At 46.1% G+C, this 26,468-nt stretch overlaps 2 protein-coding genes and 1 long non-coding RNA gene across 8 annotated transcripts in view; 1 reads left to right on the forward strand and 2 right to left on the reverse strand.

Moving 5' to 3' along the window:
• SNRK (SNF related kinase) overlaps positions 1-10,173 on the forward strand; it is a 62,667-nt gene extending 52,494 nt beyond the window's left edge. For 4 of the 5 annotated variants that reach the window (XM_045385000.2, XM_005546811.4, XM_005546810.3 and 1 more), the window contains 2 exons: positions 2,230-2,364; positions 6,376-10,173. In XM_045385000.2, the coding sequence (XP_045240935.1) occupies positions 2,230-2,364; positions 6,376-7,594 (1,354 nt within the window). In that variant the 3' untranslated portion in view covers positions 7,595-10,173. Of the gene's footprint in view, positions 1-2,229; positions 2,365-5,279; positions 5,513-6,375 lie in introns of those variants that run through there. The other variant, XM_074031851.1, reaches the window with a different exon arrangement.
• Positions 8,474-12,204, reverse strand: LOC135969707 (uncharacterized). Its single transcript, XR_010585102.2, has 2 exons — positions 10,299-12,204; positions 8,474-10,225 (listed from the first exon to the last, which is right to left on the reverse strand). It is a non-coding gene; the product is annotated as an uncharacterized lncRNA (long non-coding RNA).
• Positions 12,205-25,626: 13,422 nt separating this feature from the next.
• The window catches only part of ANO10 (anoctamin 10), a 239,684-nt gene continuing 238,842 nt past the window's right edge, over positions 25,627-26,468 (reverse strand). For both annotated transcript variants that reach the window (XM_005546813.5, XM_005546814.5), the window contains exon 13: positions 25,627-26,241. In XM_005546813.5, the coding sequence (XP_005546870.1) occupies positions 26,173-26,241 (69 nt within the window). In that variant the 3' untranslated portion in view covers positions 25,627-26,172. The remainder of the gene's footprint in view (positions 26,242-26,468) is intronic.

Consider the following 26,468-nt stretch of genomic DNA (forward strand, 5'->3'; position numbering starts at 1 on the left):
AGTATATACCTTATCTGTAGCACTATTCTCATTCTTCTGTCTCCTTCTGGTCCCCACAGTGAGTAGGGAGAACAGTACCACATGCCTAGAGTCCTCTAAATCAGGAGATGGTAAATGGTGCCGGCCACACATTTTTATAAGTGAAGTTTTATTGGGCCACAGCCATGCCCATTCATTTAAGTATTGTCAATGGTTGCATTGTGCTACAATGGCAGAGTGGTTGTGGGAGAGACCACATGGCCCACAAAGCCTGAAATATTTATTATCTGGCCCTTGAGAGACCCTGCTGCAGCCACCTGGAGCCTGCAAGTTATACAAGTTGTGTTAATTACATCCTTTAAAACCAAAGCCAGTTTTTAATAAACAGTTTGGAATCAAAGATAATATAGAGAAAAAATGCATTTTCTTTGTTCTGATAATGATTAATTTCTGTAAGAGGTCCTGACTGTAAAAATAAGGAATATTTCCACAAATTAAAGGTCAAAGGTTATTTAATGTGTTGGATGAAACAGTTGGGTATGTTGGAAAGAGAGTATGCCCTAGAAGGCAAAAAAAGGGGTTTCCATCAGGAGGGCCCTTTCGGGATTTGATCCAGTTCCCTGACTTGGGGGAAGAGAATCCTGTGGGCTGGACCTGCAGACTCCTGCCGTGTGTCTTCCTGCCACACGCATGCCCACTGGAAGGCTCTGATCCCCAAGAAGGGCAGTGTCTATCTAAAGGACACTTTAGAGTGTTTTACATTGATGGAAAGAGAGGTTTATAAAAATAAACTCAGGTTCTTTATTTTGGTTTAAGTACAAATTTCTGTAAGTTTCCAAATGTATTATGATTCTTTATAGTATTGACTCACAGCTACTTAACTGACCTAAACATGTGACAAAGACAGGACACTTGCTGTTTCTGCTACACTTACTCACTTTTGGAATGTGTAGAAAATGATTTTTCACTTTTGAGTGGATAAAAGGCTGTTTATATCTCTCTGAACTGGCCTTTTGTTCTTAGCTTAAAACATATATACATGCAGTAGTGTCATCTAGAACTACTTAATATAAATTCAATTATAAATCCAAAAGGTAGTACAATTTAAATGGTTGAGGTGACTCCAGTTTGCCAGTTTGCTGGTTTCCTGATAGCTGGGCGAGCCAGTCTTGCTGTCCCCTCAGCTAGCCTTACTCCGTGCTTGCTGCTCACATCCTAAGAAGCTGCTCATTCTGAGGGTGACTCCTGAGTTCCAACACACACCTTTGTCTCACAATACATTTCCAAACCCAAGCCAACTCCTGTATTCACTACTTTGCTGAAGAAACTAATAAGTCATTCTACCCTTGAATTTTACCTTGGATACTTCCTTTGGAATCTCATGCCTCAGCCTGCCCTGCCCCCATTAGTTGTGACCCCAATGTACATTTTGAAAAATGGGTGTCTGCTGTTGCTTCTTTCCTAAGTGTTCATTGTGTGAGTATTTTCAGTAACTACAGAAAGTTTCTGAAAACCATAGTTATGTATTTCCTGGCCTTGTGGGATCCGCCAAAGCACGCCCCAGTATATCCTGTGACAGGCCAGCTACAAAAGAGTGGGCAGGGCTGTGGGCCTTGTTGGGCCTTGTGTCCCAGCACCGTGTCTAGCCAGACTGGGTACTCGGTGAGCATTACTTTTTAAATGGATGAATGACTACATTGATCTTATTCACAGCAATTAATGGTGACATACTTTCAATTTCTTTAATTATTCTGTAGTGCCTAAATTGCCAGTAAATGCAGAGGGAGTATGAAAATAAAAACATTTTCTAATTTTTCTGACTGATATTAGTACTTCAGTGCACATTCATGTAACACAGACTTCGTCTTCATTTCATACTTCTAGTGGAAGCAAGTAAGCCACCTGAACAAACACTGTACACACAAATCCAGATTTTGAATAATGCGTGCACTCATTATCTTAAGTGTCTAAAACTGATGTCTAACTCAGCTGCTGTTGGCATTTTGGATTTTTCTCTCATTTATGAAAAATGTTCATAAAAATACGAACATTTTTATGCAGTTGTTTTTAGAATTTTGAGTGACCTAAATAGCTACTAGTTTGATTTTTTTTTCTGGTTTGCATTTTTTGCATAATTTTAAAGATTCCAGCCATTGAATTTAACTTGCTTGTACTTTTAAAAATCAGTTCTGCTTCTTGTAAAAAACCTCCTGATATGGCTGACGTTTGCTCTCACCTTGTTTTCCTCAGAGCCCTGGAAACCAACAGGTATAACCATATCACAGCCACGTACTTCCTGCTGGCTGAAAGGATCCTGAGAGAAAAGCAAGAGAAAGAAATACAGACCAGATCTGCAAGCCCGAGCAATATCAAGGCCCAGTTTAGGTGAGAAAAAAATCTTCACTGATTTTAGTAAGTTTAACGTTTTGAAATAGCGAACTTTTTTTTTTTTTTTAATGCTTCCTAACTCTTTGGGGCAAGAGAGTACAAACAGTGATGATGGCCTCATTGGAGAGGCCACACATGGGCTCTTCGGGGGTACATGAGGGTCTGGGTTCCCTCGTCACCAGGGATGCCGTCCACTCCTGGGCTCAGTGGGGACGGGCCGTGTCTGTTGGCATGGTCAGGAAAACATGTTTGGAGAAGCAGCCTCACGCCAGAGTGTCTTGCTAGTTATTTTCATTAAATTCTTCCAACTCCAACATGTATTAATCTGTTATTTTCTTTAGTTTTTCATTCTAGGAACAAGGCTGAATTTTCCCTCAGTTATTTGAAGCAATTTTTAAAATTAAATAGAGTATTGCTATGCCACAGTGTTCTCTCAGGATATCCAGAATTGGATAGTCACATTAGCTAGTTGATTTCTTAGCTGCTTGACCTTGGGAGGTTGCTTAACCTCTCTATGACTTAGCTGCCCAATCTGTAAAACAAAAGTAACAATGCTGTTTACCTCATGGGGTTGTGGAGAGGAATGATGAATTAACATATGTAAAGCACTTAGAACCAGGGCTTTGTGTGTTTGCCGACACTGCTGGGAATATTTTACCACCATTATCTTCAATAAAGTCAGAACGTGCTGCTCCCCAAGCCTTTTCTAACCCCCTCTCTCCTCCTCCTCCTCCTCCTCCTCCTCCTCCTCCTCCTCCTCCTCCTCCTCCTCCTCCTCCTCCTCCTCCTCCTCTCTTCCAGCCTTCCCGGTTTGCTTTTTCTTCTGCCAGAGTAACTTTCCACTTAAAATCAAAGCATGGAAAAGGCTTACTTTTTTCATTATCATTATGAAATTTATTTCAAGTTTATCTTTATGCACTCAGATAAAGTAACCCATGGAACTGTAGTTCAAAAACAGAAGCGTGCTCCTGATTCTGAGTAAAGCTGTGTGTACCTCCAAATATTTATGAATATATGTGTGTGAATATTATTGTGAATAATAATATTATGATTGTAAAAGATTAAGAAAGCCATTTCGATTTTAAGTTACTTGCAGTTGTCTCGCCATGTGAACTTCGTTGCTTGGGTGGAGTGGCAGAGTAGGGGGAGGAAACATTCCCAGCTTGCCAAACAGTAAAGATTTAGAAGTCTAGTTTAACTAGAACATGAATTTAGTAACTTTATTCATTTCTTGGATGCATTCCTCTGTAATAAAAACTAGGCACACTGTCTAGTGTCTGCTTAGAAGAGGACTGAACCCAGGGAGTGAGGGGATTCTTGGGGATGAGATAAACCAGAGACTGATGCTCAGAAGTTACGGTCAACCTAGTCCTGACCCGAGCTCCCTGGCAACAAAGAGTAACCCCAAGGCAGATCATCACTACTCGCCAGGTGCACCGAGACTGGCGCTACCACCGGGCTTCTGGAGGAGAGAATATTTAGATTTGAACTCTTCTATTCAGTGAAACATACCAGAACTCAGTTTAAAGCTGATTGTATATGTGAGACCAACATTAGCTATAAAGAAATAGTAGGCCAGGCACAGTGGTTCAACCCTTTGGGAGGCCAAGGTGGGAAGATCCCTTGAGCCCAGGAGTTCATGACTAGCCTGGGCAACATAGACCCTGTCTCTATAAAAATTAAAAATAAAAAGAATTTAAAGTACTAGAGCTTTCTGAACTGTTTTCCTTTTGCTGTCATGAGGACTCTGAAGTGGAGAAGCTATGAGCGCCTTTTTTTCTGTGGCACAGGACCCACTGGCAGTGGCAGTGTCTCCTGACTTGCCTTCTCTTTGTTGTCAATGTAACTTTATTGACAAGACCCTGGACCTCCTTTGGTTCCATTGCTGGGTATGCCTTGTGGTCAGAATGACCTAGGAGGTGGAAACCTGGACTGAGTCAGGAGACTGTATTTAAAATGGCAACTAGCTGGAAGGAAGGGTCAGGCCAGTGAGAGCCACAGCCACACAGAACAGATACATGCTGTGTGCACCAGTGGGTAGTCCGGAAGAATTGGTGACAGGCTGGTTGAGATGAGTGGTTAACTGGAGACTGATATCCAGCCTCCTAGCTGGGCTGGGTGTCTTCGCAAGCAGATCGGTAGGCAGAAAGAAACAGGGATTTGGCCTGCAGGTTCTGGAGTCCAGGGGCAGAGTCCTAGACCTGGAATTGAGCGAGAACACAGGGACTCCACTAGAGAATGAAGTCCCAGATGCCATCTCAGGATGTAGGTATAAGATGTGGCTTAGCTGAAATCCCATTGCTACAGATGGGATCCTGCAGCAGTGAGGTGGGATCCTGCAGCAGTGAGGTGGGATCCTGCAGCAGTGAGGTGGGATCCTGCAGCAGTGAGGTGGAATCCTGCAGCAGTGAGGTGGCGTGGTATTTGGGAGTTGTCAAATCAAGTAGCTTAAGGTTTCTGAAATTCTAGAACGGATTCTGTTTCAGATATAGTAGCATTAACTTTGTTAAAAATATGAAAAATATGAATAATTGTTCTTCCATACAAGACATTTGTATGGAAGAACATGAGGTCTGAGAGAAGGGCCTAGGCATTTAGAATTATTTCTAATTGAGAACTGTTATGACTGTGTCCGGGGCCTGTCTGCAGACTCCAGAGACTCTTCCTCCAGCCTGCCCTGTAGAGCCCAGGACAGCACTGTTGGAACTCTCTAGGAAGGAGCCAGATAGCAGGGTAGGCATCTCATAGACTGCAGCCAGATAGTTCTGGAATGGAAAATCAAGAAGTTAACCCAGAAGCAGGACGTGGCCACACAGTGTTAGCCATTGTTCGGTTATGACCACTTCAGAGAATACTGCTTCTTAGCTTCAAATTTAAATGTTTTTCTTAATGACACGTTTGTTTTATTAAAGGAGAACCTGTGCAAAACAAGAACCTGTGCACATAGCAAGTCTAGTCGATATTCCACATACAGTGGCCACTGGTAAAATTTTGTTCCTGCCTTTATTATTATAACTATATTACTATGCCCCCTGGGGAGAGAGGATAGTTGACCATTCAGAGATGTTTATTCAGAATAGCAGCTAGAGAGCCTCATTTAAAAAATTCATCTTCTCTGGGAACCAAGCAGTATTCTTGTTACTTTGGCAACTCCAGGTTAGGAGATAAAATGAAAGTTTAAATAATGGCGAATTTTGCTATTCACTACTCTTGTATGGGCATTTAAAAATATACTTATTTAAGGCTGGCACTGTGGTGTGTGCCTATAGTCCCAGCTATTCGAGAGGCTGAGGTGGGAGGATTGCTTGATATCCCCGGGGGTCAAGGCTGCAGTGAGCCGCATTCATGCCCTTGCACTCCAGCCTGAATAACAGTGAGACCCTGTCTCAAAAGACAGACATTTTTATTTAACCTAGTGAGTTTGTTAATTGGAGAAGAAGAGATTTTTATATGATTTTGTATAATGTATATGTGTTACACATACAACTTTTCTTTCTATTCAGATCCATTAAACTGTTTCCATTTCATTTTATAAACGCCAAGTTCTTACCCCATGGTAAAATGAGGAGCCCTGGAAATTTCAGGTGAATTTTATTTGTAGTAATATACCTTTAAAGGTTGTGATCTAAGAACCAAAGAAACACAACGTGTGCTGTTCAGGTTTTGCTTTGCCAATAGCCTCCATGGGCTTTTAAAAAACGTTTATCTTGTAGTATAAAGCTTTTGTATAGAAAAGATGGAGTAGCTCTTTGCCCTGTTTTCTTTTCTGACAGCTGTGATGAAGTTGTCACTTGGCCAATAAGCCACAAACTGAACCATGTTTCAAAACCACATTTGCCCTTCTGGTGGCCTTGCTGATGTTTACAGGATGTTGAATGGGTTTGCAGGGTTGCTGCTTTTTTCTTTAAGTCTGTAGATTTTGTTCCAGTAAGTTTGATGTGATGTACTTTACTATCATCTGCATAATGATTATATGGCTTTCCCCCCTCCAATCTATCTGTTACATAGGCAGTCATGGCCAACCAAAATTGATGTGCCCCAGGACCTTGAGGATGACCTCACGGCCACTCCTTTGTCCCACACGACTGTCCCTCAGTCTCCTGCTCGGGCTGCTGACAGTGTCCTCAATGGCCACAGGAGCAAAGGCCTGTGTGACTCGGCTAAGAAAGATGACCTCCCCGAGTTGGCTGGACCAGCACTGTCTACGGTGCCACCCGCAAGCTTAAAACCCACAGCCAGTGGGCGGAAGTGTCTGTTCAGGGTGGAAGAAGATGAAGAGGAAGATGAGGAGGACAAGAAACCCATGTCCCTCTCAACACAAGTGGTTTTGCGCCGGAAGCCATCTGTGACCAACCGCCTGACATCCAGGAAGAGCGCGCCCGTCCTCAACCAGATCTTTGAGGAAGGGGAATCTGATGATGAGTTTGACATGGATGAGAATCTGCCTCCCAAGTTGAGCAGGTTAAAGATGAACATAGCTTCTCCAGGTACAGTTCACAAACGCTACCACCGGAGGAAAAGTCAGGGCCGGGGCTCCAGCTGCAGTAGTTCGGAGACCAGTGATGATGATTCTGAAAGCCGGCGGCGGCTCGATAAAGATAGTGGGTTCACCTACTCCTGGCACCGCCGGGATAGCAGCGAGGGGCCCCCTGGCAGTGAGGGGGATGGCGGAGGCCAGAGCAAGCCGAGCAATGCCAGCGGAGGGGCGGACAAGGCCAGCCCCAGCGAGAACAATGCTGGTGGGGGCAGCCCCTCCAGCGGCTCGGGTGGCAACCCCACCAATACATCGGGTACCACACGCCGCTGTGCCGGCCCCAGCAGCTCCATGCAGCTGGCCTCTCGCAGTGCTGGGGAGCTCGTTGAGAGCCTCAAACTCATGAGCCTCTGCCTCGGTTCCCAGCTTCATGGGAGCACCAAGTACATTATCGATCCACAGAATGGCTTGTCGTTTTCCAGTGTGAAAGTCCAAGAGAAATCTACGTGGAAAATGTGCATCAGCTCCACAGGGAATGCAGGGCAGGCCCCTGCAGTGGGCGGCATAAAGTTTTTCTCTGACCACATGGCAGATACCACCACTGAATTGGAACGGATAAAGAGCAAGAACCTGAAAAATAATGTGCTGCAGCTACCTCTGTGCGAAAAGACCATCTCTGTGAACATCCAGCGGAACCCTAAGGAGGGGCTGCTGTGTGCATCCAGCCCAGCCAGCTGTTGCCACGTCATCTGACTGTGGCCCCATCTGGCCGCTAGCACGCTTCCTGCTCAGAGCAGTGAAGACCGGCTCACTTCACTGTTCCCATTTGGTTTTACTATTTTAAAGTGGGCGTTAGGAGCAATTATTTATTACCTTTCCATTTGTTCGCCTGATGATGTGACAATGCATGGTCTTTGTGCATGCTGCTAGACACTTCTTTTCTTTTTCAGCCGAAAAGCCTATTATGTAATTTTTACATTCATAATTTTAATGTGGATGATCAGGATTAAATTAAGATGTATATCTGGAACCTCTTATAAATGGAGCACTTAGAAATTTGATGTTCTGCACTTAACTTAGAGAGAGAAAAAATGCTTTTCTTTGTGAAAAATCTGAATTCCTGTCCTGACCTTCTGTGATGTGGAAACTCTGGGCTCTGAGACACACTCTCTGGTGTCTGAGACAGAACCAAAGCAATAACGTTGTGATGCCCACAGGCCTGGAGCCAGCTAGCGACCTTGTGCCGCCCAGCCGTCCATGGCCTGTGCAGAGCAGAGGACAGTGAGTGTCTGCACTGAAAACCTTAAAACAACAATTTGAACATACCCACACCTGTTTGTCTTAAGCTATAGTGTAAAAACAAAGTTCGGGCTCTTAAAATTTAACTGAAAAAGATTTCCTTGTTTTTGTAATAGGTGAGATAAAGTACTTAGATTTATAAGGCAGCTTCCCCTGTAGTGATAAATTACAAGCAGACAATCTTATTTTGTAATGTGATGAAGTGATGATGTCTTAACTCTACTTAGAGAGTGTATGTCTGTCTAACAGAACAAAAAGATGCTCTGTGTAAATTCCTTCCTGTAGGGCACACTGCAGGATTTCCATGTAGATAGAAGAACTATAGGGCCTAGTACAGAAGGTGCACACAAATGTTGGCAAAGTTAAAACCCTATGAATTAAAACCTACTGGGATTTGGTTTTTAGGAGTTTGGTAATTAGGTTATCTCTTTTGTTATTTTCATTCAGTTATATCCTTTGGCTCAGCTAGCTCTGAATGAAAAATATACATAAAAGGGTAAAATTCACACATATAGCAAACAAAAATGCACAAAGCCTGCTTTGTAACTTTTTTTTTCTGGAATTGTTTTTCACTTTGCCTTTTCCTGCCAAAACAATAATCAAAGAACTCTTGCTTTAACCTATTCCTGTACAAAGACTGCTTTTGACCAGAGAATCATCTGTTGTGGCATTTTATCTTGTAGGACACTGTATATTGCAAATTGCTAATTATGGAAGGGGCCAGTTGCTGTTTTTTCATGCAGTGCCCTGGGAGTCTTAAAAGCAGTGCTTAGCAACATTGGTGATAGAATGTGGCTGGGACCTGGGGCCCTTCCCCACTCTTCAGCCCCACATCATGTCTCTGAGGTGACGGACTGAGACGCATCTGGTCTTGTAATTCGGAGAGTGGGCGGATCACCAAAGAACTGCATTGCTGTGGTCACTGTTTCTTCAAGTACACACTGACTCTGCTACTTTAGGATAAATATATTTTACTCAGAACTCTGAATTTCACAGTATACTTACTAAACTAAGTAAAAATGATACTTAAAATACTTATTTTACTTTCTAGACCTAGGCTAGATACGTTTTAAGCTACAGCTCTAGTTCATTGTGGTATTTAAAATTTGAAAGCTATGAGAATAGATGTGTGGGTGAAGCCATAGAACATATTTGCTTGAAATTCTTGAGCAGGGATCTTATAAAGGGCCAGAAATAAGATGTGTGGTTCACATAGATAGTGAGCGTAACATCTGTATTAAACGTAGGAGAGAAGTTTATAAAGGGCATTGGCAATAAACTCTTTGTTGCAGCTGTTTTCCAAGCAGTGTAAATACTTTTTCCTGTGATTATGTATAGCCTTGGAATGGCACCTTTTAACTAACCCATATGTGTTTGGTTTCAATGGTTTTTTATATTCAGATGTATATATGGTGCTCACTTTAGGATCAGCAGTGTTGACCATTTATGCTGCATAGCTGTATTATAGCCTTATTAGTTGTTTGGTTGACCCTCGGGGTGTACAAATGTCAGTCTGAGTGGTGTCTTACTCCTTTGTTTATAAGTGAATGATTGTGCATGTGTTGTATGTCATAGTATGTCGTCACATAAAAGGGAGGGAGCGAAAAACCATTACATTAAGATAATATTGGACCAAACTACTTACTTGCTCTAAACAGTTACTTGTACCCCTTAACCTGTCTTCAAAAGTTGCATAGAGTTACAGTAGTGTATAAATTAAATATTGTGGAAAAACAGTCTTGTATTTTTCTGTATGTGTGTATATATATAATTATGTACTTCTGGCAATTCTATCTGTATTTAAAGATGTGACAATCTTGACACCAATTTTAAGAATAGCTGTGAGACCGAATTAAAGATAATCCCTACCAAGTGAAAATTGATGTGTGTTAAGAGGGTACATAATTATCAACTGATTTGGTCAGTTGCTTCCAATGCTGGTTGATTTCCCTCATTGTGTAAACATTGACAGGTATGTGACAAATGGGAAAAAATCCAAATAATAAAGTGACATTGGTGTTCAGCAATATAAACCGTGTCCTGTGTTGTATTGCTTCTCATGAGTGCAGCTTTGTGTGATCCCACCTCAGTTAGACCCAGCCTCCTCCATGTCCTGTGTTTTATTGCTTCTCATGAGTGCAGCTTTGTGTGATCCCACCTCAGTTAGACCCAGCCTCCTCCATGCCCTGTGCCTGCACCACCAGATGTGGCTGAAAAAGTACAGGCATTACTATGTTTAAACTCATGGCCACAAATAAGAGGTGGGGCCAGGGTGCCCATTAAGTATACTTTCTCTATTTCATCTCCTTTCCTCACTCTGCTGGTCACCATGCTGCCTAACTGAATAAAGGGAAGCAATGGGAACTGCCACAAGTTCTCACCTCTGCCTTCCTCCCTTCCTTCATACACATTCCTCCTGTTACTGTGATTCCAAGGTCAGCTACTCTTACTCAATTCTCACAACCATTACCATAATCGACTTTCACCCCACCCCCCAAAAAAGAATCTTGTGCCCTTTGGCATACTTCACCTTTGTCCGCAACTCACCTTACTCCAGCCTCATGCAACCACTTCCTGTGATCCATTTTCAATCCCATGTTAGAATCTGATAAACTGCTCACTCTTCCTTGCGAACTTCCCATCTCTCTGTATCTCACTTCTGCCTTGCTGCTCTTCAAGTCCAGTGGTACTTCCTCATTCTTCCAACCTCTAAATTTGGAATGTCCCAAGGTTCAATTCTGGACCCCTGCTCTATCTGCAGTGACTCCTCATCTCATTTAGTCTAGTATCTATATGCTGATAGAAGCCCAAATTATATTTAGCCCACATAGCCTGGGAACACTGAATTTCAACTACCTATTTGACTTTTCTACTTGGATGTGTCTGTGTGTCTACAGCATCTCAATTTTTACAAGTTCAAAACTCCTAATCTTTCCCCTCAAATCCTTTTACTAGTGCACCCATCTTAATAAATAGCAACTCCTAGCCTTCAATAGGTTCATACAAGCTGAAAATCTTGGTGTCATCCACTTTTTCATCCCAACATTCAGTCTATGAGCAAATCTTACTTGCCTTTCAAAGTTGACGGCTTCTTGTTGCCGCCACCACTACCACTCTAGTCCATGGCACTCAACTGTAAATGCCTCTTAAAGGGTTTCCCTGCTTTTGCCCTTGTCTTTCTCGTTTATTTTCCACTTAGCAGTATGAGAGATAATTTTAAAGGCTAAAACATACCATGTTTTGAAAGGTGTTTAGTTTCCAGATATTTGGGGTTTTCCCACATACGTTTCTATAATTTTTGGTTTAATTCCATTTTTATCAGTGCATGCTTTGTACAGTTTAAATCTTTTGAAACTTGTTTTATGGCCCAGCATATGACCTATCTTGGTGAATGTTTCCTGAGTGCTTGGAAAGTGCTATTGGTGGAGTGTTCTACACATGTCAGTTCGTTCAAGTTGGTTGATAATGTTCAAGTTTTCTATATTCTTACTGATTTTCTGTGTCAATTATTGAGAGAGGAGTGTTGAAATCTCCAACTATAGTTGTGGATTTGTCTGTTTCTCCTTTTAGTTCTAGCAGTGGTATTTTAGAAAATTTGAAGCTCTGTTGTTTGGTACATATGCATTTAAGATTGTTATGTCATATCAATGGATTGATCCCTTTCCTCATGAAATGTTCCCTCTTTATGCCTGGTAAATTATTTGTTCTGAAATCTACTTTGTGTGATAGTGATATAGTCACTCCAGCTTTTGACTTATGAGAATATATCTTTTTCCATTCTTTACTGTTAACCTATTGTGTGTTTATGTTTAAGGTTTGTTTTTTGTAGATATCATATAGTTAGAGCTTGCTTTTTCATCCCATCAGCAAATGCCTGTCTTTTACTGAGGGTTTAGATGTATTACATTTAGTGTAATTGTCAATATGGTTGAGTTTAAACCTACCTAGTTTTCCATTTGTCTCGTCTGTTCTTTTTCCCTCTTTTACTACCTTGTTTTGGTTTAACTGAGCACCTTTTGTTACTCCATTTTATCTCCACTGTTGGCTTATTGGCTGTACCTCTTGTTTCTCAGTGGATGCTATAAGATTTGCAGTACATGTATTTTATTATATCACAGTCTTATCTTAATATATCACTTCATGTAGAGTATAAAAACCTTGCAACTGTATGCCTCTACTTTCCTCTTCCTGTTCTTTATACTACTGTTGTCATACATTTTATTTTTGTATATATAAATATTGTTTTAACTAGTTTTTAAGGGATTAAACATGGGTGGGGGGGGAGTCTTTTAGCTACATATTTGTCATTTGCAGCACTCTTCATTTCTTTGTGTAGATCCACACTTTGGTTTTCCTTCTGTCTGTAGAACATTCTTTAACATTTCATATAATGCAGATCTGCTGGCATTACATTCTGTGAGCTTTTGCTTGTCTGAAAAATTATTTTTCCTTTATGAAAGATATCATTTGGTATAAAAATTGATTTACTTTTATTGCAAAGCTGGACACTGAATTTTACATTGTTGAATGCTGGAATTTTTTTGTATTCGTATATGAAGTGTTGGATTTCATTTTGGAATGCAGTTACTTAAAATAATTGGATCATTCATGTCTTGCTTTTAAACTGTTAGGGTAGATCCTGAGCAGTCTTCAGTCTAGGGCTAATTTGGCCCACTACTGAGGCAGTACCTCTCTAGGGACTCTTGAGATTTTTTTCTCTTCTGGCTGGTAGGAACATGAACTATTCCCAGCCTTGGGTAAGTTCTGAGCATTGTTCAGCCTGCTGCTTTCCAGTGGTTCTTTCTCCAGCTTCGGGTAGTTTTCTCATAAGTACTGATCAGTACTCAACCAAAGACCACAGATTTTCTTTTGGAGCTTGCTCACTATCTGTGCAGCTCCCTCCTCTCTGCCCTGCACATTGATCTTGAACTTCAAACTACTTGCTTAACTCAACCAGACTATTTGGGCTCTCCCTCTCTGTGTTCTGGCAACTGTCTTTGGGCAGTCAGCTGGGGCATTCAACTCACAAGGCTCACCTCATTTGCCTCCCTTCTCTCAGGGGTGTTGCTCAATGTCTGGAAACTATTGCTCCATATATTTTGTTTGGTTTCCTAGTTGTTTAAAGCAAGAGGGTCAATCAAATTCCTCTAATTCCATCATGGCCAGAAACAGCATTCTAAATAGTGGGTCACTCCCCTGCTCAAAATCCTTCCATGGCTTCCCATCTCAGATTTAAAAGTCTAATCCTGTGTGGTGGCCCACAAGGCCCTCATCTGTCCTCTGCCCCAGTTACCACATCTGCTTCTCTCAACTTGCTCATTCAGCTCTGGCTGCAATAACCTCCTTCCTAGTCCTTGAAGAGGCCAAACACAGGACATGTCAGACTTCAAGTGGCTATTAATCCATGGCCCTTCTGCCCCCTACAGCTGCTCAGCAGGGAAGAGGTTTCTCCGACTTCTGGGATCTGGGGAGAGACAGACGAGAAGGGGAAATAGGATGTAGCCCTTTTTGAGCTAGTAGGGCCTAAGGACATTGTGACTACTAGGGAGAGAGTCGTATTTTTCAGGACCCCTGGATCCAGGACTAAGCACTTGCTGGACACCTCACTCTGAGCAAGGCGTTACAGATTGGGAAGTCAGAAGAGAAAAAAAAAAAATGATGGTTCTTGCCAGTTCATAATGCCCTTGGAGAAGAAAATGGTGATTTAAATTAGCACAAGTTGATGGATCAGAGGTGGTGATGTGTCTGCACAGCACCGCTATCAGGGTCAGGGAATTCAAAGAAGGGCGAAGCAGGGAGGAAGAATGTAGACAGTGGAGAACTGAAGAGTGTGAGCAGAGTTCCGATCATCTGGAGGTCCCTGTGTGAGCCACAGGAGGTAACAGTGGACATTGCTGAGACAGAATTCATTTTGCATCTTGATTCCTTTATCCTTTTACAAGGACTCCAAGGTTTCTGGATTAGAAGATGAAAAGAGTGGGGGTTGGGGTGGGGGCACTGGTAGAAACAGTTACTAACAGGAAGACCAGCATGAAGGTGGAAACAAGACTGAGTCAATGTCCGGCTGGCAGAGCTGGCTTCATGTGTGTATGTGACCTGTATACTCATTTAGGGGCACCACACTTAGAAGAGTCCCACATTAAGTTTGACGCTTTGCTGTTGTTTTAAAATTCATTGCCACATGGCACATACTCTTAAAATTGATCACACAATTGGACATAAAACAATCGTCAGCAAATGCAAAAGAAGTGAAATACCAGTGACTCTCTTGGACCATGGTGCAATAAAATTAGAAATCAAGACTAAGAAAATTGCTCAAAACCATGCGATTACATGGAAATTAAATAACCTGCTCCTGAATGACTTTTGGGTAAATAATGAAATTTAGGCTGAAATTAAGAAAGCTACCAGAAGACAAGAAATAACCAAAATCAGAGCTGAACTGAAGGAGACTGAGACACAAAAAAACCATTCAAAAGATCGAATCCAGGAGTTGTTTCTTCGGAAACATTAATAAAATAGACTGCTAGCTAGACTAATAAAGAGCAAAAGAGAGATGATCCAAATAAACATAATCAGAAACAAACAACAAAGAGGATATTATCACTGACCCCGCTGAAATGCAGATAACCATCAGAGAATATTATGAACACCTCTATGCACACAAACTAGAAAATCTAGAAGAAATTGATAAATTTCTGAATACATACACCCTCCCAAGACTGAACCAGGAAAAAACTGAATCCCTGAACAGACCAATAATGAGCTCTCAAATTGAATCAGTAATAGCCTACCACCCCCAAAAAGCTCAGGACCAGACAGATTCACAGCCAAATTCTACCAGATGTACAAAGATGAGCCAGCACCATTCTTGCTAAAATTATTCTAAAAAATTGAGGAGGAAGGACTCCTTCCTAACTCATTCTTTGAGGCCAACATCATCCTGATACCAAAACCTAGCAGAGACACAAGAAAACTTCAGGCCAATGTCCTTGATGAACATTGATGCAAAAATCCTCAACAAAATGCTGGCAAGCCAAATTCAGCAGCACATCAAAAAGCTTATCCACCATGATCAAGTAGGCTTCATCCCCAGAATTCAAGGTTGGTTCAACATATGCAACTCAATAAATGTGACTCATCACATAAGCAGAAATAAAGACAGAGACCACATGATTATCTCAACAGATGCAGAAAAGGCTTTCAACAAAATTCAACACCCTTTCATGTTCAACTCTCAATAAACTAGGTTCCTCAAAACAGTAAGAGTCATCTGGCCGGGCATGGTGGCTCATGCCTGTAATCCCAGCACTTTGGGAGGCTGCAACTGGTGGATCATGAGGTCAGGAGTTCAAGACCAGCCTGGCCAACATGCTGGAACCCCGTCTCTACTAAAAATACAAAAATTAGCTGGGTTTGGTGGCACATGCCTGTAGCCCCAGCTACCTGGGAGGCTGAGGCAGGAGAATTGCTTGAACCTGGGAGGTGGAGGCTGCAGTGAGTGGAAATCATGCCACTGCACTCCAGCCTGGGCAACAGAGTGAGACTCTATCTGAAAAATAATGATAATAATAATAAGAGCCATCTATGACCAACCCATAGCCATGTCATACTGAATGGACAAAAACTGGAGCATTTCCCTTGAAAACTGGCACAAGACAAGGATGTCCTCTCTCACCACTCGTATTCGACACAGTATTAGAGATCCTGGCCAGGGCAAATCCTGACAAGAGAAAGAAATAAAGGGCATCCAAATAAGAAGAGAGGAAGTCAAACTATCCCTGTTTGCAGACACATGATTCTATATCTAGAAAACCCCATAGTCTCAGCCCAAAAGCTCCTTCAGCTGATAAACAACTTCGGCAGTCTCAGGAAATAAAATCAATGTACAAAAATCACTAGCATTCCTATACATCAACAATAGTCAAGCCAAGAGCCGAATCAGGAAGGCAATCCCATTCACAATTTTCACAAAAGAGTAAAATATCTAGGAATACAGCTGACCAGGAAGGTGAAAGATCTCTACAATGAGAACTACAAAATATTGCTCAGAGGTTGCAGTGAGCTGAGATCGCACTACTGCACTCCAGCCTGGGTGACAGAGTGAGACTCCTTCTGAAAAACAAAAAAACCAAAAACACTGCTCAAAGAAATCTGAGATAACACTAAAAAGTGGAAAAACATTCCATGCTCATAGATAGGAAGAATCAATATCATTAAAACGGCCATACTGTCCAATGCAATTTACAGGTTCAGTGCTATTCCTATCAAAATACCAATGACCTTCTTCACAGAACTAGAAAAAACTATTTTAAAATTCACATGGAACCAAAAAAGAGCCTGAATAGCCAAGGCAATTCTAAGCAAAAAGAACAATGCTGGAGGCATCATGTTACCTGATTTCAAACTATATTATAGGGCCACAGTAACCAAAACAGCATGGTACTGGTATAAAAACAGACACACAGACCAATGGAACTGAATAGAGAGCCGAGAAATAAGTCTGCACACCTACAACCATCTGATCTTTGACAAAGCTGACAAAAACAAGCAATGGGAACAGACTCCCTATTCAATAAATGGTACTGGGATAACTGGTTAGCCAGATGCAAACTGAAACTGGACCCCTTCCTTACACCATGTACAAAAATCAACTCAAGACAGGTCAGAGACTTAAATGTAAAACCCAAAACCATAAAAACCCCGGAAGACAACATAGGCAATACCATTCTGGACATAGGAATGGGCAAAGATTCCATGACAAAAATGCTGAAAGCAATTGCAACAAAAACAAAAATGGACAAATGGAATCTAATAAAACTAACGAGCTTCTGCACAGCAGAAGAAGCTGTCAACAGAGTAAACAGACAACCTACAGAATGGGAGAAAATTTTTACAAACTATGCATCTGACAAAGGTCTAATATCCAGCATCTATAAGGAACTTAAATTTATAAGAAGAAAACAACCCCATTAAAATGTGGGCAAAGGACATGAACAGACACGTCGCAAAAGAAGACATACATGTGGCCAACAAGCATATGAAGAAAAGCTCAACATTACTGACTATTAGAGAAATTCAAATCAAAACCATAATAGATACCATCTCACACCAGTCTCAATGGCTATTACTAAAAAGTCAAAACAGACACTGGTGAGGTTGTGGAGAAAAAGGAACTCTTATACATTGTTGGTGGAAGTGTAAATTATTTCAGCCATTGTGGAAAGTACAATTCCTCAAAGAGCTAAAAACAGAACTATTAACATACCAAGGGGTATATACCTTTGAAATATACCCAAAGGAATATAAATCATTCTATCATAAAGAGACATGCACATTTATGTTCACTGTAGCACTATTCACAATAGCAAAGATATGGAATCAACCTAAATGCCCATCAATGATAGACTGGATAAAGAAAATGTGGTACATATACACCGTGGAATACTATGCAGCAATAAAAAAAAGAACCAGATCTTGTTTTTTGCTGCAATATACATAGAGCTGGAGGCCATTATCCTTAGCAAACTAACACAGGAACAGGAAACCAAATACCACATGTTCTCACTTACAAGTGGGAGCTAAATGATGAGAACACATGGACACATAGAGGGGAACAACAGACACTGAGGCCTACCCGAAGGTGAAGGGTGAGATGAAGGAGAGGACAGGAAAAATAATAGATACTAGGCTTAATACCTGGGTGATGAAATAATTGTACAACAAACCTCCATGACACAGTTTACCTATATGACAAACCTGCACATGTACCTCTGAACTTAAAAGTTAAAAAATAAAATAAAAAAATTTTTTGAGACAGAGTCTCACTCTGCCAGGCTGGAATATGGTGGCACGATCTCAGCTCACTGCAATCTCCACCTCCTGGGCTCAAGTGATTCTCCCACCTCAGTCTCCTGAGTAGCTGGGACTACAGGCGTGCGCCACCACACCCGGCTAATTTTTGTATTTTTAGTAGAGACAGGGTTTCACTGTGTTGCCCAGGCTGGTATCGAACTCCTGACTTCAGGTGATACACCTGCCTCGGCCTCCGAAAATGCTGTAATTACAGGTGTGAGCCACTGCACCCAGCCTAAGATAAAATTCTCAAGAATGTTTGAAAAAGGGCATTGCATTTTCATTTTACACTGTGGATTCTGCACCTGACTGAGGGATCCCTTTGTAGATCTGTGCTCTGCAAGTATTGAGGAAATGCTCTCACCCCTGAGAATGGGAGACTTTGGTGAGAGCTTAGGCTGAGAGAAGGCAGCAAAGGCCTGAGACAGAAGCCCAGGGACCACTCAAATGTGGGGGTGGGGAGTGGAGGGCCAGAGAGTGGGACACCAGCAGGTAAGCCTGAGAATTCTCACAAAGGCTGTGCAGCCTGGGAGCCAGAGGTCCCCCTGAGGCCGAAGGGAATTTTTAAAAAACCTAGAAGTAGGTCCTGTGGGGGCCTCTCTGGAAGTGTGAGGAGAGAGGGGGTTAGAACACAGGTGGGTGCTCAAGAAAGGAATGGAGGGTCTTGGAAATGGGAATTCTTTCCCTCTTAGCTACCCTGCTCCTGCCCCTGGCTCTGCCTGGACACCTTCCCTTCCATAGCTCTCTCCAGCTCACCCATGCTGCTCTCAACCCGAAATTCTCATTGCCTGTCCACTGACTCATGACCTGTGTGCCACGAAGAGCCTCAGAGGAGGGCCGGGCACAGTGGCTCACGTCTCTAATCCTAGCACTTTGGGAGACTGAGGCGGGCAGATCACCTGAGGTCAGGAGTTCGAGACCAGCCTGGCTAATAGGGTGAAACCCTGTCTCTACTAAAAATACAAAAATTAGCTGGGCATGGTGGCGGGCACCTGTAATCCCAGCTACTTGGGAGGCTGAGGCAGGAGAATTGCTTGAACCCAGGAGGCGAAGGTTGCAGTGAGCCGAGATTGCACCGTTGTACTCCAGCCTGGGTGACAGAGCAAGACTCTGTCTAAAAAAAAAATAATAATAAAAAAAATAAGGCTGGGCATGATGGCTCACGCCTGTAATCCCAGCACTTTGGGAGGCCAAGGCGGTGGATCATGAGGTCAGGAGATCGAGACCATCCTGGCTAACATGGTGAAACCCCATCTCTACTAAAAATATAAAAAAATTAGCTGGGCAGGGTGGCAGGCACCTGTAGTCCCAGCTACTCGGGAGGCTGAGGCAAGAGAATGGTGTGAACCCGGGAGGCAGAGCTTGCAGTGAGCCGAGATCGTACCACTGCACTCCATCCTGGGTGACAGAGCGAGACTCTGTCTCAAAAAAAAAAAAAAAAAAAAGTCTTGAGCAAAAGAGGCACGGTGTGTGAACCTCTTCTCAAAGGCAGACTTCAGAGTCTTAAAAGCCAGAGAATGTGGATGTTATTCTGATGGAACCCCACGGAAAGGGATGGGCAGGGCAGGCTCTTGTTTGCATTTCATTTGCAGGGGGCAATGAGACTCAGAAAAGGAAAGAGTCTTGGCCAGGGATGCACTGTTAACCTGATCCTGGAGCCCACTCCTCAGGCTGCCCAGATGGGTGGGGAGAGGTGTGAGAAGATGGCACTATCTTGACTTTGCCTTTGACCTTTTGGTAACAGAGGGCTGAGGAAAGCAATTATTAAGGCAATTGACTATAGGAGTCCACTTTATACCACACTCAAGCTGTTGCATAACACATGTATATGCATCTTGTTACCTAACACCTGAACAAGTCAAAATTCCGTGACACATCTGGTCCTAAGAGATTGTAGGCGGTAGATGATATTAGGTGAAGCCGCTTCTTATACCTCATGATGAGGAACCATTCGGATTCAGGGGCTAAGACCTGGGCTCACAACATTTCCCAAAGAATTCCAGTGCTAGGAAGCTTCCCTGGTCTGGATGGCCATTCCCTGGGACCAGCTGTCTGAGAGGAAATTGGAACTAGGCAAGAAGTGTCTCTCAGTCCCTAAGATGCCTTCTGTCCATTAGGAATCAATGTCATTAATGTGTTTGTGCAAGAATTGCAGCAAAATCCTGGACATATTTTAGGTGGAGGCCTACCATGTCACTGGCTTCAGGTGGTTATTGCGAATTCCAACCTGCATTCTTCCTTCTGCTGTGGTGCAAATGCCAGCAGCTACAGAGCCATTTATAGCTGGAGAGCAGCTCCTGCAGCAAACGGCTTACAAGGGCACCATGACCAGGCAGGGCACCCCAGTATGGTGGCAGAAGGGCGGGCAAGTCCCAGAAAGCAGTCATTTGTGCCACACTATTGCCCTCCCTGTCTTTATTGACCCCACTTGCTAGGACAAACTCTGGGTGCCAGTTTGTGGCCTTGTGTTCTGGGAAGGGGAGGTAGAGGTGACGTTGAGTTGCTCTTCAGTCTTCCTTAGGACGGAGACACCTTTGGTTTCTGTTTTCTAAGCCAGACAGTTATGTAAAGGGAGGTACATATCCACGTATCCACGTCTACCCTACTGTTGCCCTTCTGGTTAATTTTTCAGAAATATACAGTGATTTTCCTTGTACTGAGCACACTTTAATTTGATGATTTGGCCAGAAGCTCTTCATACCTCAGCTGGTTGCCCAGGCCTGGGCCCTGGGAGACTTGGGGGTGCGTTTTCCTTTCTCCCACAGAGGGTCCGCTGGCCTGGAAGCTCTGCCCCCACTTCTTGCGGTGACTGCATCTATCCACCCCCTGGGCTGTGGGACTCTCAGGTGAAAACAGGAGGTAATAATGGGTGGGTGGGAATAATACAAGTGAAGGAGCCTCATAATCCATGTGCTCTGTGCCACTGTTTTCCCCTTTCACTGAAGAAATTCACCAGCACTATAAGATCTAGCGAGGAGGCCACCTTTCTTGAGCCAAATGCAATCAGCGTGATCTGTACCACAAACTTAGGGGACAAACTTCATCAGACCTCCCTTTTCTATCATGTGAGGCCCCCACATACCAATCAGCAGGAAGCCAAGGGTTTCCTCCCTCCTGAGTGGAGACTGCTGCCATCTCTGAATTGCCCAAGAACCTCCAAGGCTTACAGAGGGTGGTGGGAGATGTCAGTCATCCAACGCCAGGTAGGGAGGAAGCTGGTCTCTTGGGTCCCGCACCTTGTTACTCCTTTCTGCCTTGGATCCTGTTCAGGCCCAGGACACTTGTGGCTCTAGATCCCTGACAGCCCCATAGAAGCACCCCAGACCTGCCCCCATGTTGACAAGTCAGCAGGGAAGGAGGCTGGCTCTGCAGGGGCCTTCAGCATCAGCTGCTCCTGGGCAGAAATCAGCAAGGCCCTTTACCCTGCTATGGTTCTCGGATTTCAGTGTGCAACAGCATCTGATGCAGGCATTGTCAAACATACAGATTCCTGGGCCAAACCATCACCATGTGGCTTCTCAGGCCTGGGTGGTGGCACTGGGCATCTGCATGGAACAAGGTCTAGACGATGCTCTCCAGGGGTCTGTGGCCACACTCAGAGGAACGTAAGGCCCTGTTGCTGAGCCTGGCCCCAGCCAGGCTGGGTTCAGGTCTTGATTGGGGCCCTGGGCTAGCTCACGAGACCTCCTAACTTTGGCTCTTAGAGGGTTGGGATGAGCGGCTCCCCACACCCTTCCATGGTGCCTACTTGACTGGGTCCCTTCCCAGGACCAGGAAAAGCATCTTCCTTCCCCTCAAGTGATTGTGGCCCCTCTTGTGGTCGGGGCAGAAGGGTGTTCCCAAGCCTGAGGACACAGCTGCCCTGGCTGTGTCCTGTTGGGCTCCTGCAGGTGCTGGAGGCTCCAGGTTCTGTCAGGTCCCTTCTCTTCTGTCAGGTCCCTTGGATGGGGCATGGAGCGCATGCGGGGAGGCCTGGAGTCTGGCAGCTTTGTAGACCCAGCTACTGGCAAGAAGTTCCCCAAGGCCCACACTGTCTGGCTGTTTATCAAGGCACCGGCCAGGCACTGTCCTTGCAGGGTCATGGGGTTCTTAAAACTTAGTAAGGACCAGTCTGGACCCTTCGGTCCTCAGTGTGTGGCCTTCGGCCTTCCTCCTTCCTGTTGCTACTTTCGTGCTGGAAGAAGGGCAGGAGCCGCAGGGTTTGAGTCTGGGAACACGGGTCTCAGGTGCTGGGCAGAGGCTGTGGGGTAGTGGGACTTGGCAGAGATGGCAAAGGACAGATGTGGGTGGACATGGGCTATGGAGAAATCACTTGAACCCTGCAAACCTCAGGGTTCCTCTATTAAATGGGGACAGCGTGAGGCAACTGTGACCCAGAGGGCACTTGACTAGCTTTACTGCAGGACCGGTTGGCCATGAGCATTCGCTTATTTGCTAGTGAAGCTGCTAAAATAAAGATTTGTTCTCAAGTCTGAGCTTTTGAGCTGCTAATGTGGAGTATGCAGTGTGGCTGCTGTGAGGGGGAGGGGTCCACCGCCTGATCCCCCTGCCTCGAGGCTGCAGCCCTGGGATGCTCTGGGGTTTCTGTTGGCCTCTGTGTGGGGCTTTAGTGCCCTGGAGAGTGAGAGGAGCCGCCTGTGTGGAGTGGGATAGCCCTCCCCTATGGGGAGGGCATCTAGGAAATGTCATGGCACAGGGCTCAACACGGTCTGGGCTGGTTGTGTGAGAGAGAAGAGTTGGGCTGTGAAGTGAATTAGGCCTGCCGCCAAACCCCAACTGGGGGGTCAAGTCCCAGTGACAATCTGTGGGACTTGGAGACAGCTTGTATCTCACGGCTTGAGGGAGGCAGGTTAGGGATGTATCCCTGGTCACTTTTTTTTTTTGAGACGGAGTCTCGCGCTGTCGCCCAGGCTGGAGTGCAGTGGCCGGATCTCAGCTCACTGCAAGCTCCGCCTCCCAGGTTCACGCCATTCTCCTGCCTCAGCCTCCCGAGCAGCTGGGACTACAGGTGCCCGCCACCTCGCCCGGCTAGTTTTTTGTATTTTTTTTAGTAGAGACGGGGTTTCACCATGTTAGCCAGGATGGTCTCGATTTCCTGACCTCGTGATCCACCCGTCTCGGCCTTCCAAAGTGCTGGGATTACAGACTTGAGCCACCGCGCCCGGCCCCCTGGCCACTTTTGAGGTGAGGCAGGAGCGCTCAAGCAGGGCAGTCTGCGCAAATACCCCAGGAGCCGCGGGGCGCGTAGAGCCGGTCTGAGCAACTTGCCGGGGGCGGCTCCCTGGGAACCCTTCTCCAAGGCCGCAGGCAGAACGGGCTTGAGCTTGAGAACGGGGCCTGCGCTTAACTCACTGGGGACTCCCCTGGGTGGCCAAGGTTCTTTTCCCACGCCCTGCCCCACAGCTGCTCTCCAGCTGTCCTCTTTGGAAGCTGTCCGGTGTCCGGGAGAGCTCTGGGCCTGGGGTCCAAATACCTGGGTTCAGTCTCCTGTGGTTCCCTGGCGTGGGCCTCTCTCCTCTGTACCATGAGGGGTTTGGACAGGGGTTACGAAGCCCTTCCTACCTGCCCGTCCGTCCCTCAGGGGCCGCTGCAGTCTCAGCCTCCTGACTCTTGGCTGCTCTGCCTCTGGGCACTTTTCTTGGCCAGGCGCGGGGCTGGTACCTCTGGTGTCCACGTCTGTTCACGCAAGCAGGTGCCTCCTAGCTCTTGGAAGCCATGGAGGAAGGCGGGCTGCAACCGTCGGGTGGGGGTGGGGGTAGGGGGTTTCACCCTCTGGAGTCCTCAGGGGTGTCGGGGGAACTGGGTGGTCAGAGTGGGGAAGTTCCCTTGGGCGGGGTCACTAGGAGCCCTAAGGCAGCACTGCCGGGGAGAGTGGGACCTCAAGAGGCTCTCGGGGGCATGGTGGGGTTGGATCTGAGGCTGAGGTGAGGCCAGCGACAAGAGAACAGTGGGCGAGCCAGTGGCCAGAAGGGCTGGGGGATGAAGTGAGGTGCAGGGAGGGGGGCCCGCCGGGGTTCCAGGCGGAGACCGTGACCGCAGGGAATGGCTGTGTGAGGCCAGGGTGTGGGTGGGACGGCATCGGCCTAGATGTCTTCCTCAGTCCAACTTAGATACGAGGGAGCTACAGAATGTGGAACAGCAGACACGCTGTTCCTCTACCCCTACTTCCAACTATGCCACTAAGTCCTGGGCACCTGCGGCCTGCTAGATGGCATCCATGACAGCCCAGGGGATAGAGAGAGGAACTTGCCACACCTCCAGCCAGCTAGAGCCTAGCAAACCGCCACAACCTCCCGCTCCTGCCAATATCCCTCTTGACACAACCCGATTGGTTCCACATCCACCCCCCCGTGGCCTTGTGCCTGAGGTCTGGCCCCATTGGAGGGTCCCGTTCTCCCCTGTGCAGTGACTGGCTAAGGCTTAGCTCAGCGGTGTAGTTGTGCCCAATCAGACGCTGAGGAAGGGCAGATGGGCGGCTTCTGGGAACGGCACAGTCACAGTGCTGGGAAGAGGCTGTCTGGCTCCGCGGCCCTGCAGGCGGCAAGTGATTCGGTGGCTTGACGTTCCGGGCATCCAGGACCCACTGGTTCACAACCAACTGCATTCATGCGACTGACTCCCAAAGCCGGGCTCTGGGGGATGGGGGGACACCAAGAGCTGGTGCCAAGGGCGCCATTTCAACTTTCTCCTTTCCCAGCAAACACAGGCACCCAGGCTGAAACAGAGTAAAGATCCTGGGGTCTCAAGACTCAGGCCTATATTGGTGGCTGCCATTGACTGACATTTCAAAACATGAGCCTCTTCTAGAAACTGTCCATCAACCACTGAACAACCACTGAATAACAGGCCCTGGAGTGGCTCATCCCATGTAAGGGCAGGGGCAAAACTCACTGACGCGTGTCCACTCTGGAAAACAGGATGGGCTCGCAGGACCAACACAAACACCCATGAAGGGGCTGACAGGGAGAGTCGGGACCTCCAAAGACAAGTGGTGCTTGAGCTGCCTTGAGGAGGCTGCCCCATCTCTGAGGTGGGGGAGGGATCAAGGTACCTGACTCCTGAGCTGAGGGAAACAGGCCTCTGCCAACCAGGAAGCACGGCGGCCCTCCCGGCTCTTCACCTTCTCCGGGTGGGCCAGGGCATCTGCTGCTGTCCGAGTGGAGGTGCCCACGGGTCTGCAGCATCTTGGCTACAGCAGGATAGCCAGTGCTGGTGGGAAGGGCTGTATACGTGGGCAGCACATGGCATGCTTGTGCCTGCGAATGCAGGGCAGTCCATGGACACAGCTAGGGAGGTGGGCACCACCACTGGGCAAGGAGGGCCCTTTTCTCTGCAAGCCCAAGCCCAGGCAAGGGCACCAGGAGTGGCTGCTGGCCCTTGGCTTGGCACCATGGGCACACCCTGCATTTGAAAGCCCTGGCGTCCCTGTAGGCAGGCACCACCAGCAGCAGCCGTTCTCAAAAATGGCCCAGTCTTCAGCTACAAGCTTTGGTGCCTGGCCTCCAGCCAAGCCCCTCACCCTGGGCTCCTGATCTCACCGCTCCACCTTCAGTGACCTCACCCATGCTTGTTTCAGAACAGGGAAGCCCACTGCAGTCCCCATGTGGGCAACAGGAGTCAGAGAGGTTGCCTTTAACAGCTCAGTTACTATTGTTTATGTTGATAAAGGGTCTGTTAACATATTGCAAAAGAGAACCAGGAAAGAGGTCCAGCGTGGGAAGCACTGCCTTACTGTACCCCGCTCTCAACTGAGGCTCCTGTGATGAGCACAGTGGGTACACACCCCATCCCCAACCTGTCCACAGATCCCTGGGCCATGGTGGGGCCGGGAGTGACACTGCTGTGAGGGGAACATGGAGAGCTGGTGGCTCACTCATGGTGAGAGGCTCAAGGGTGGCAGTGGCTTTGCAGCAAAGTTGGCAGCTGGAGCAGTGTGTGGGACCTGGGAAGGAACAGACAGGGTGGGGCTGGGGGAACTGCCAGGAACTGCCAAGGATCCTGAGCTGGGCCACTGCGAAACTGAGACGGGTGCTTGTCACATGGGAGCTACTTCATTTGGCTAAGCATTGGGTCTGGGTTCAGGAGCCACGATGCTGCCCCGAGTACCCATCCCCCACCACCGTGGTGGGTGTCGCACACAGGCCTCTGCCAACAGGGCAGCTGGGCACACCGGGCTCTCAGGTTGCCTTCTCCTTCCCGCTTTCCTTTGGTTCCTCTTTCAGGTTCTCGGTCACGAGCTTCATTTGCTGTTAAGAGAAAATAGGACACCAGGTGAGCCATAGAAGCCTAAGGAGTGGCACCTAAGTAGTGGCAGAGGTCTCTGCTCTCTATGGAAGCCTGGCCAGCGCCTTTGACCCCAGGGAAGTGGTGACTCTGATGCTGCCTGCAGCTTCCAGCAAGTCCCTGGGTCTGACTCTGAGGAGATGGCAGACGGTTGGTGTGGTGGAAATGCAATGTCGCACTGTGTGAGCCC

This window comes from Macaca fascicularis, chromosome 2, assembly GCF_037993035.2.
Source record: "Macaca fascicularis isolate 582-1 chromosome 2, T2T-MFA8v1.1".
NCBI lineage: Eukaryota > Metazoa > Chordata > Mammalia > Primates > Cercopithecidae > Macaca > Macaca fascicularis.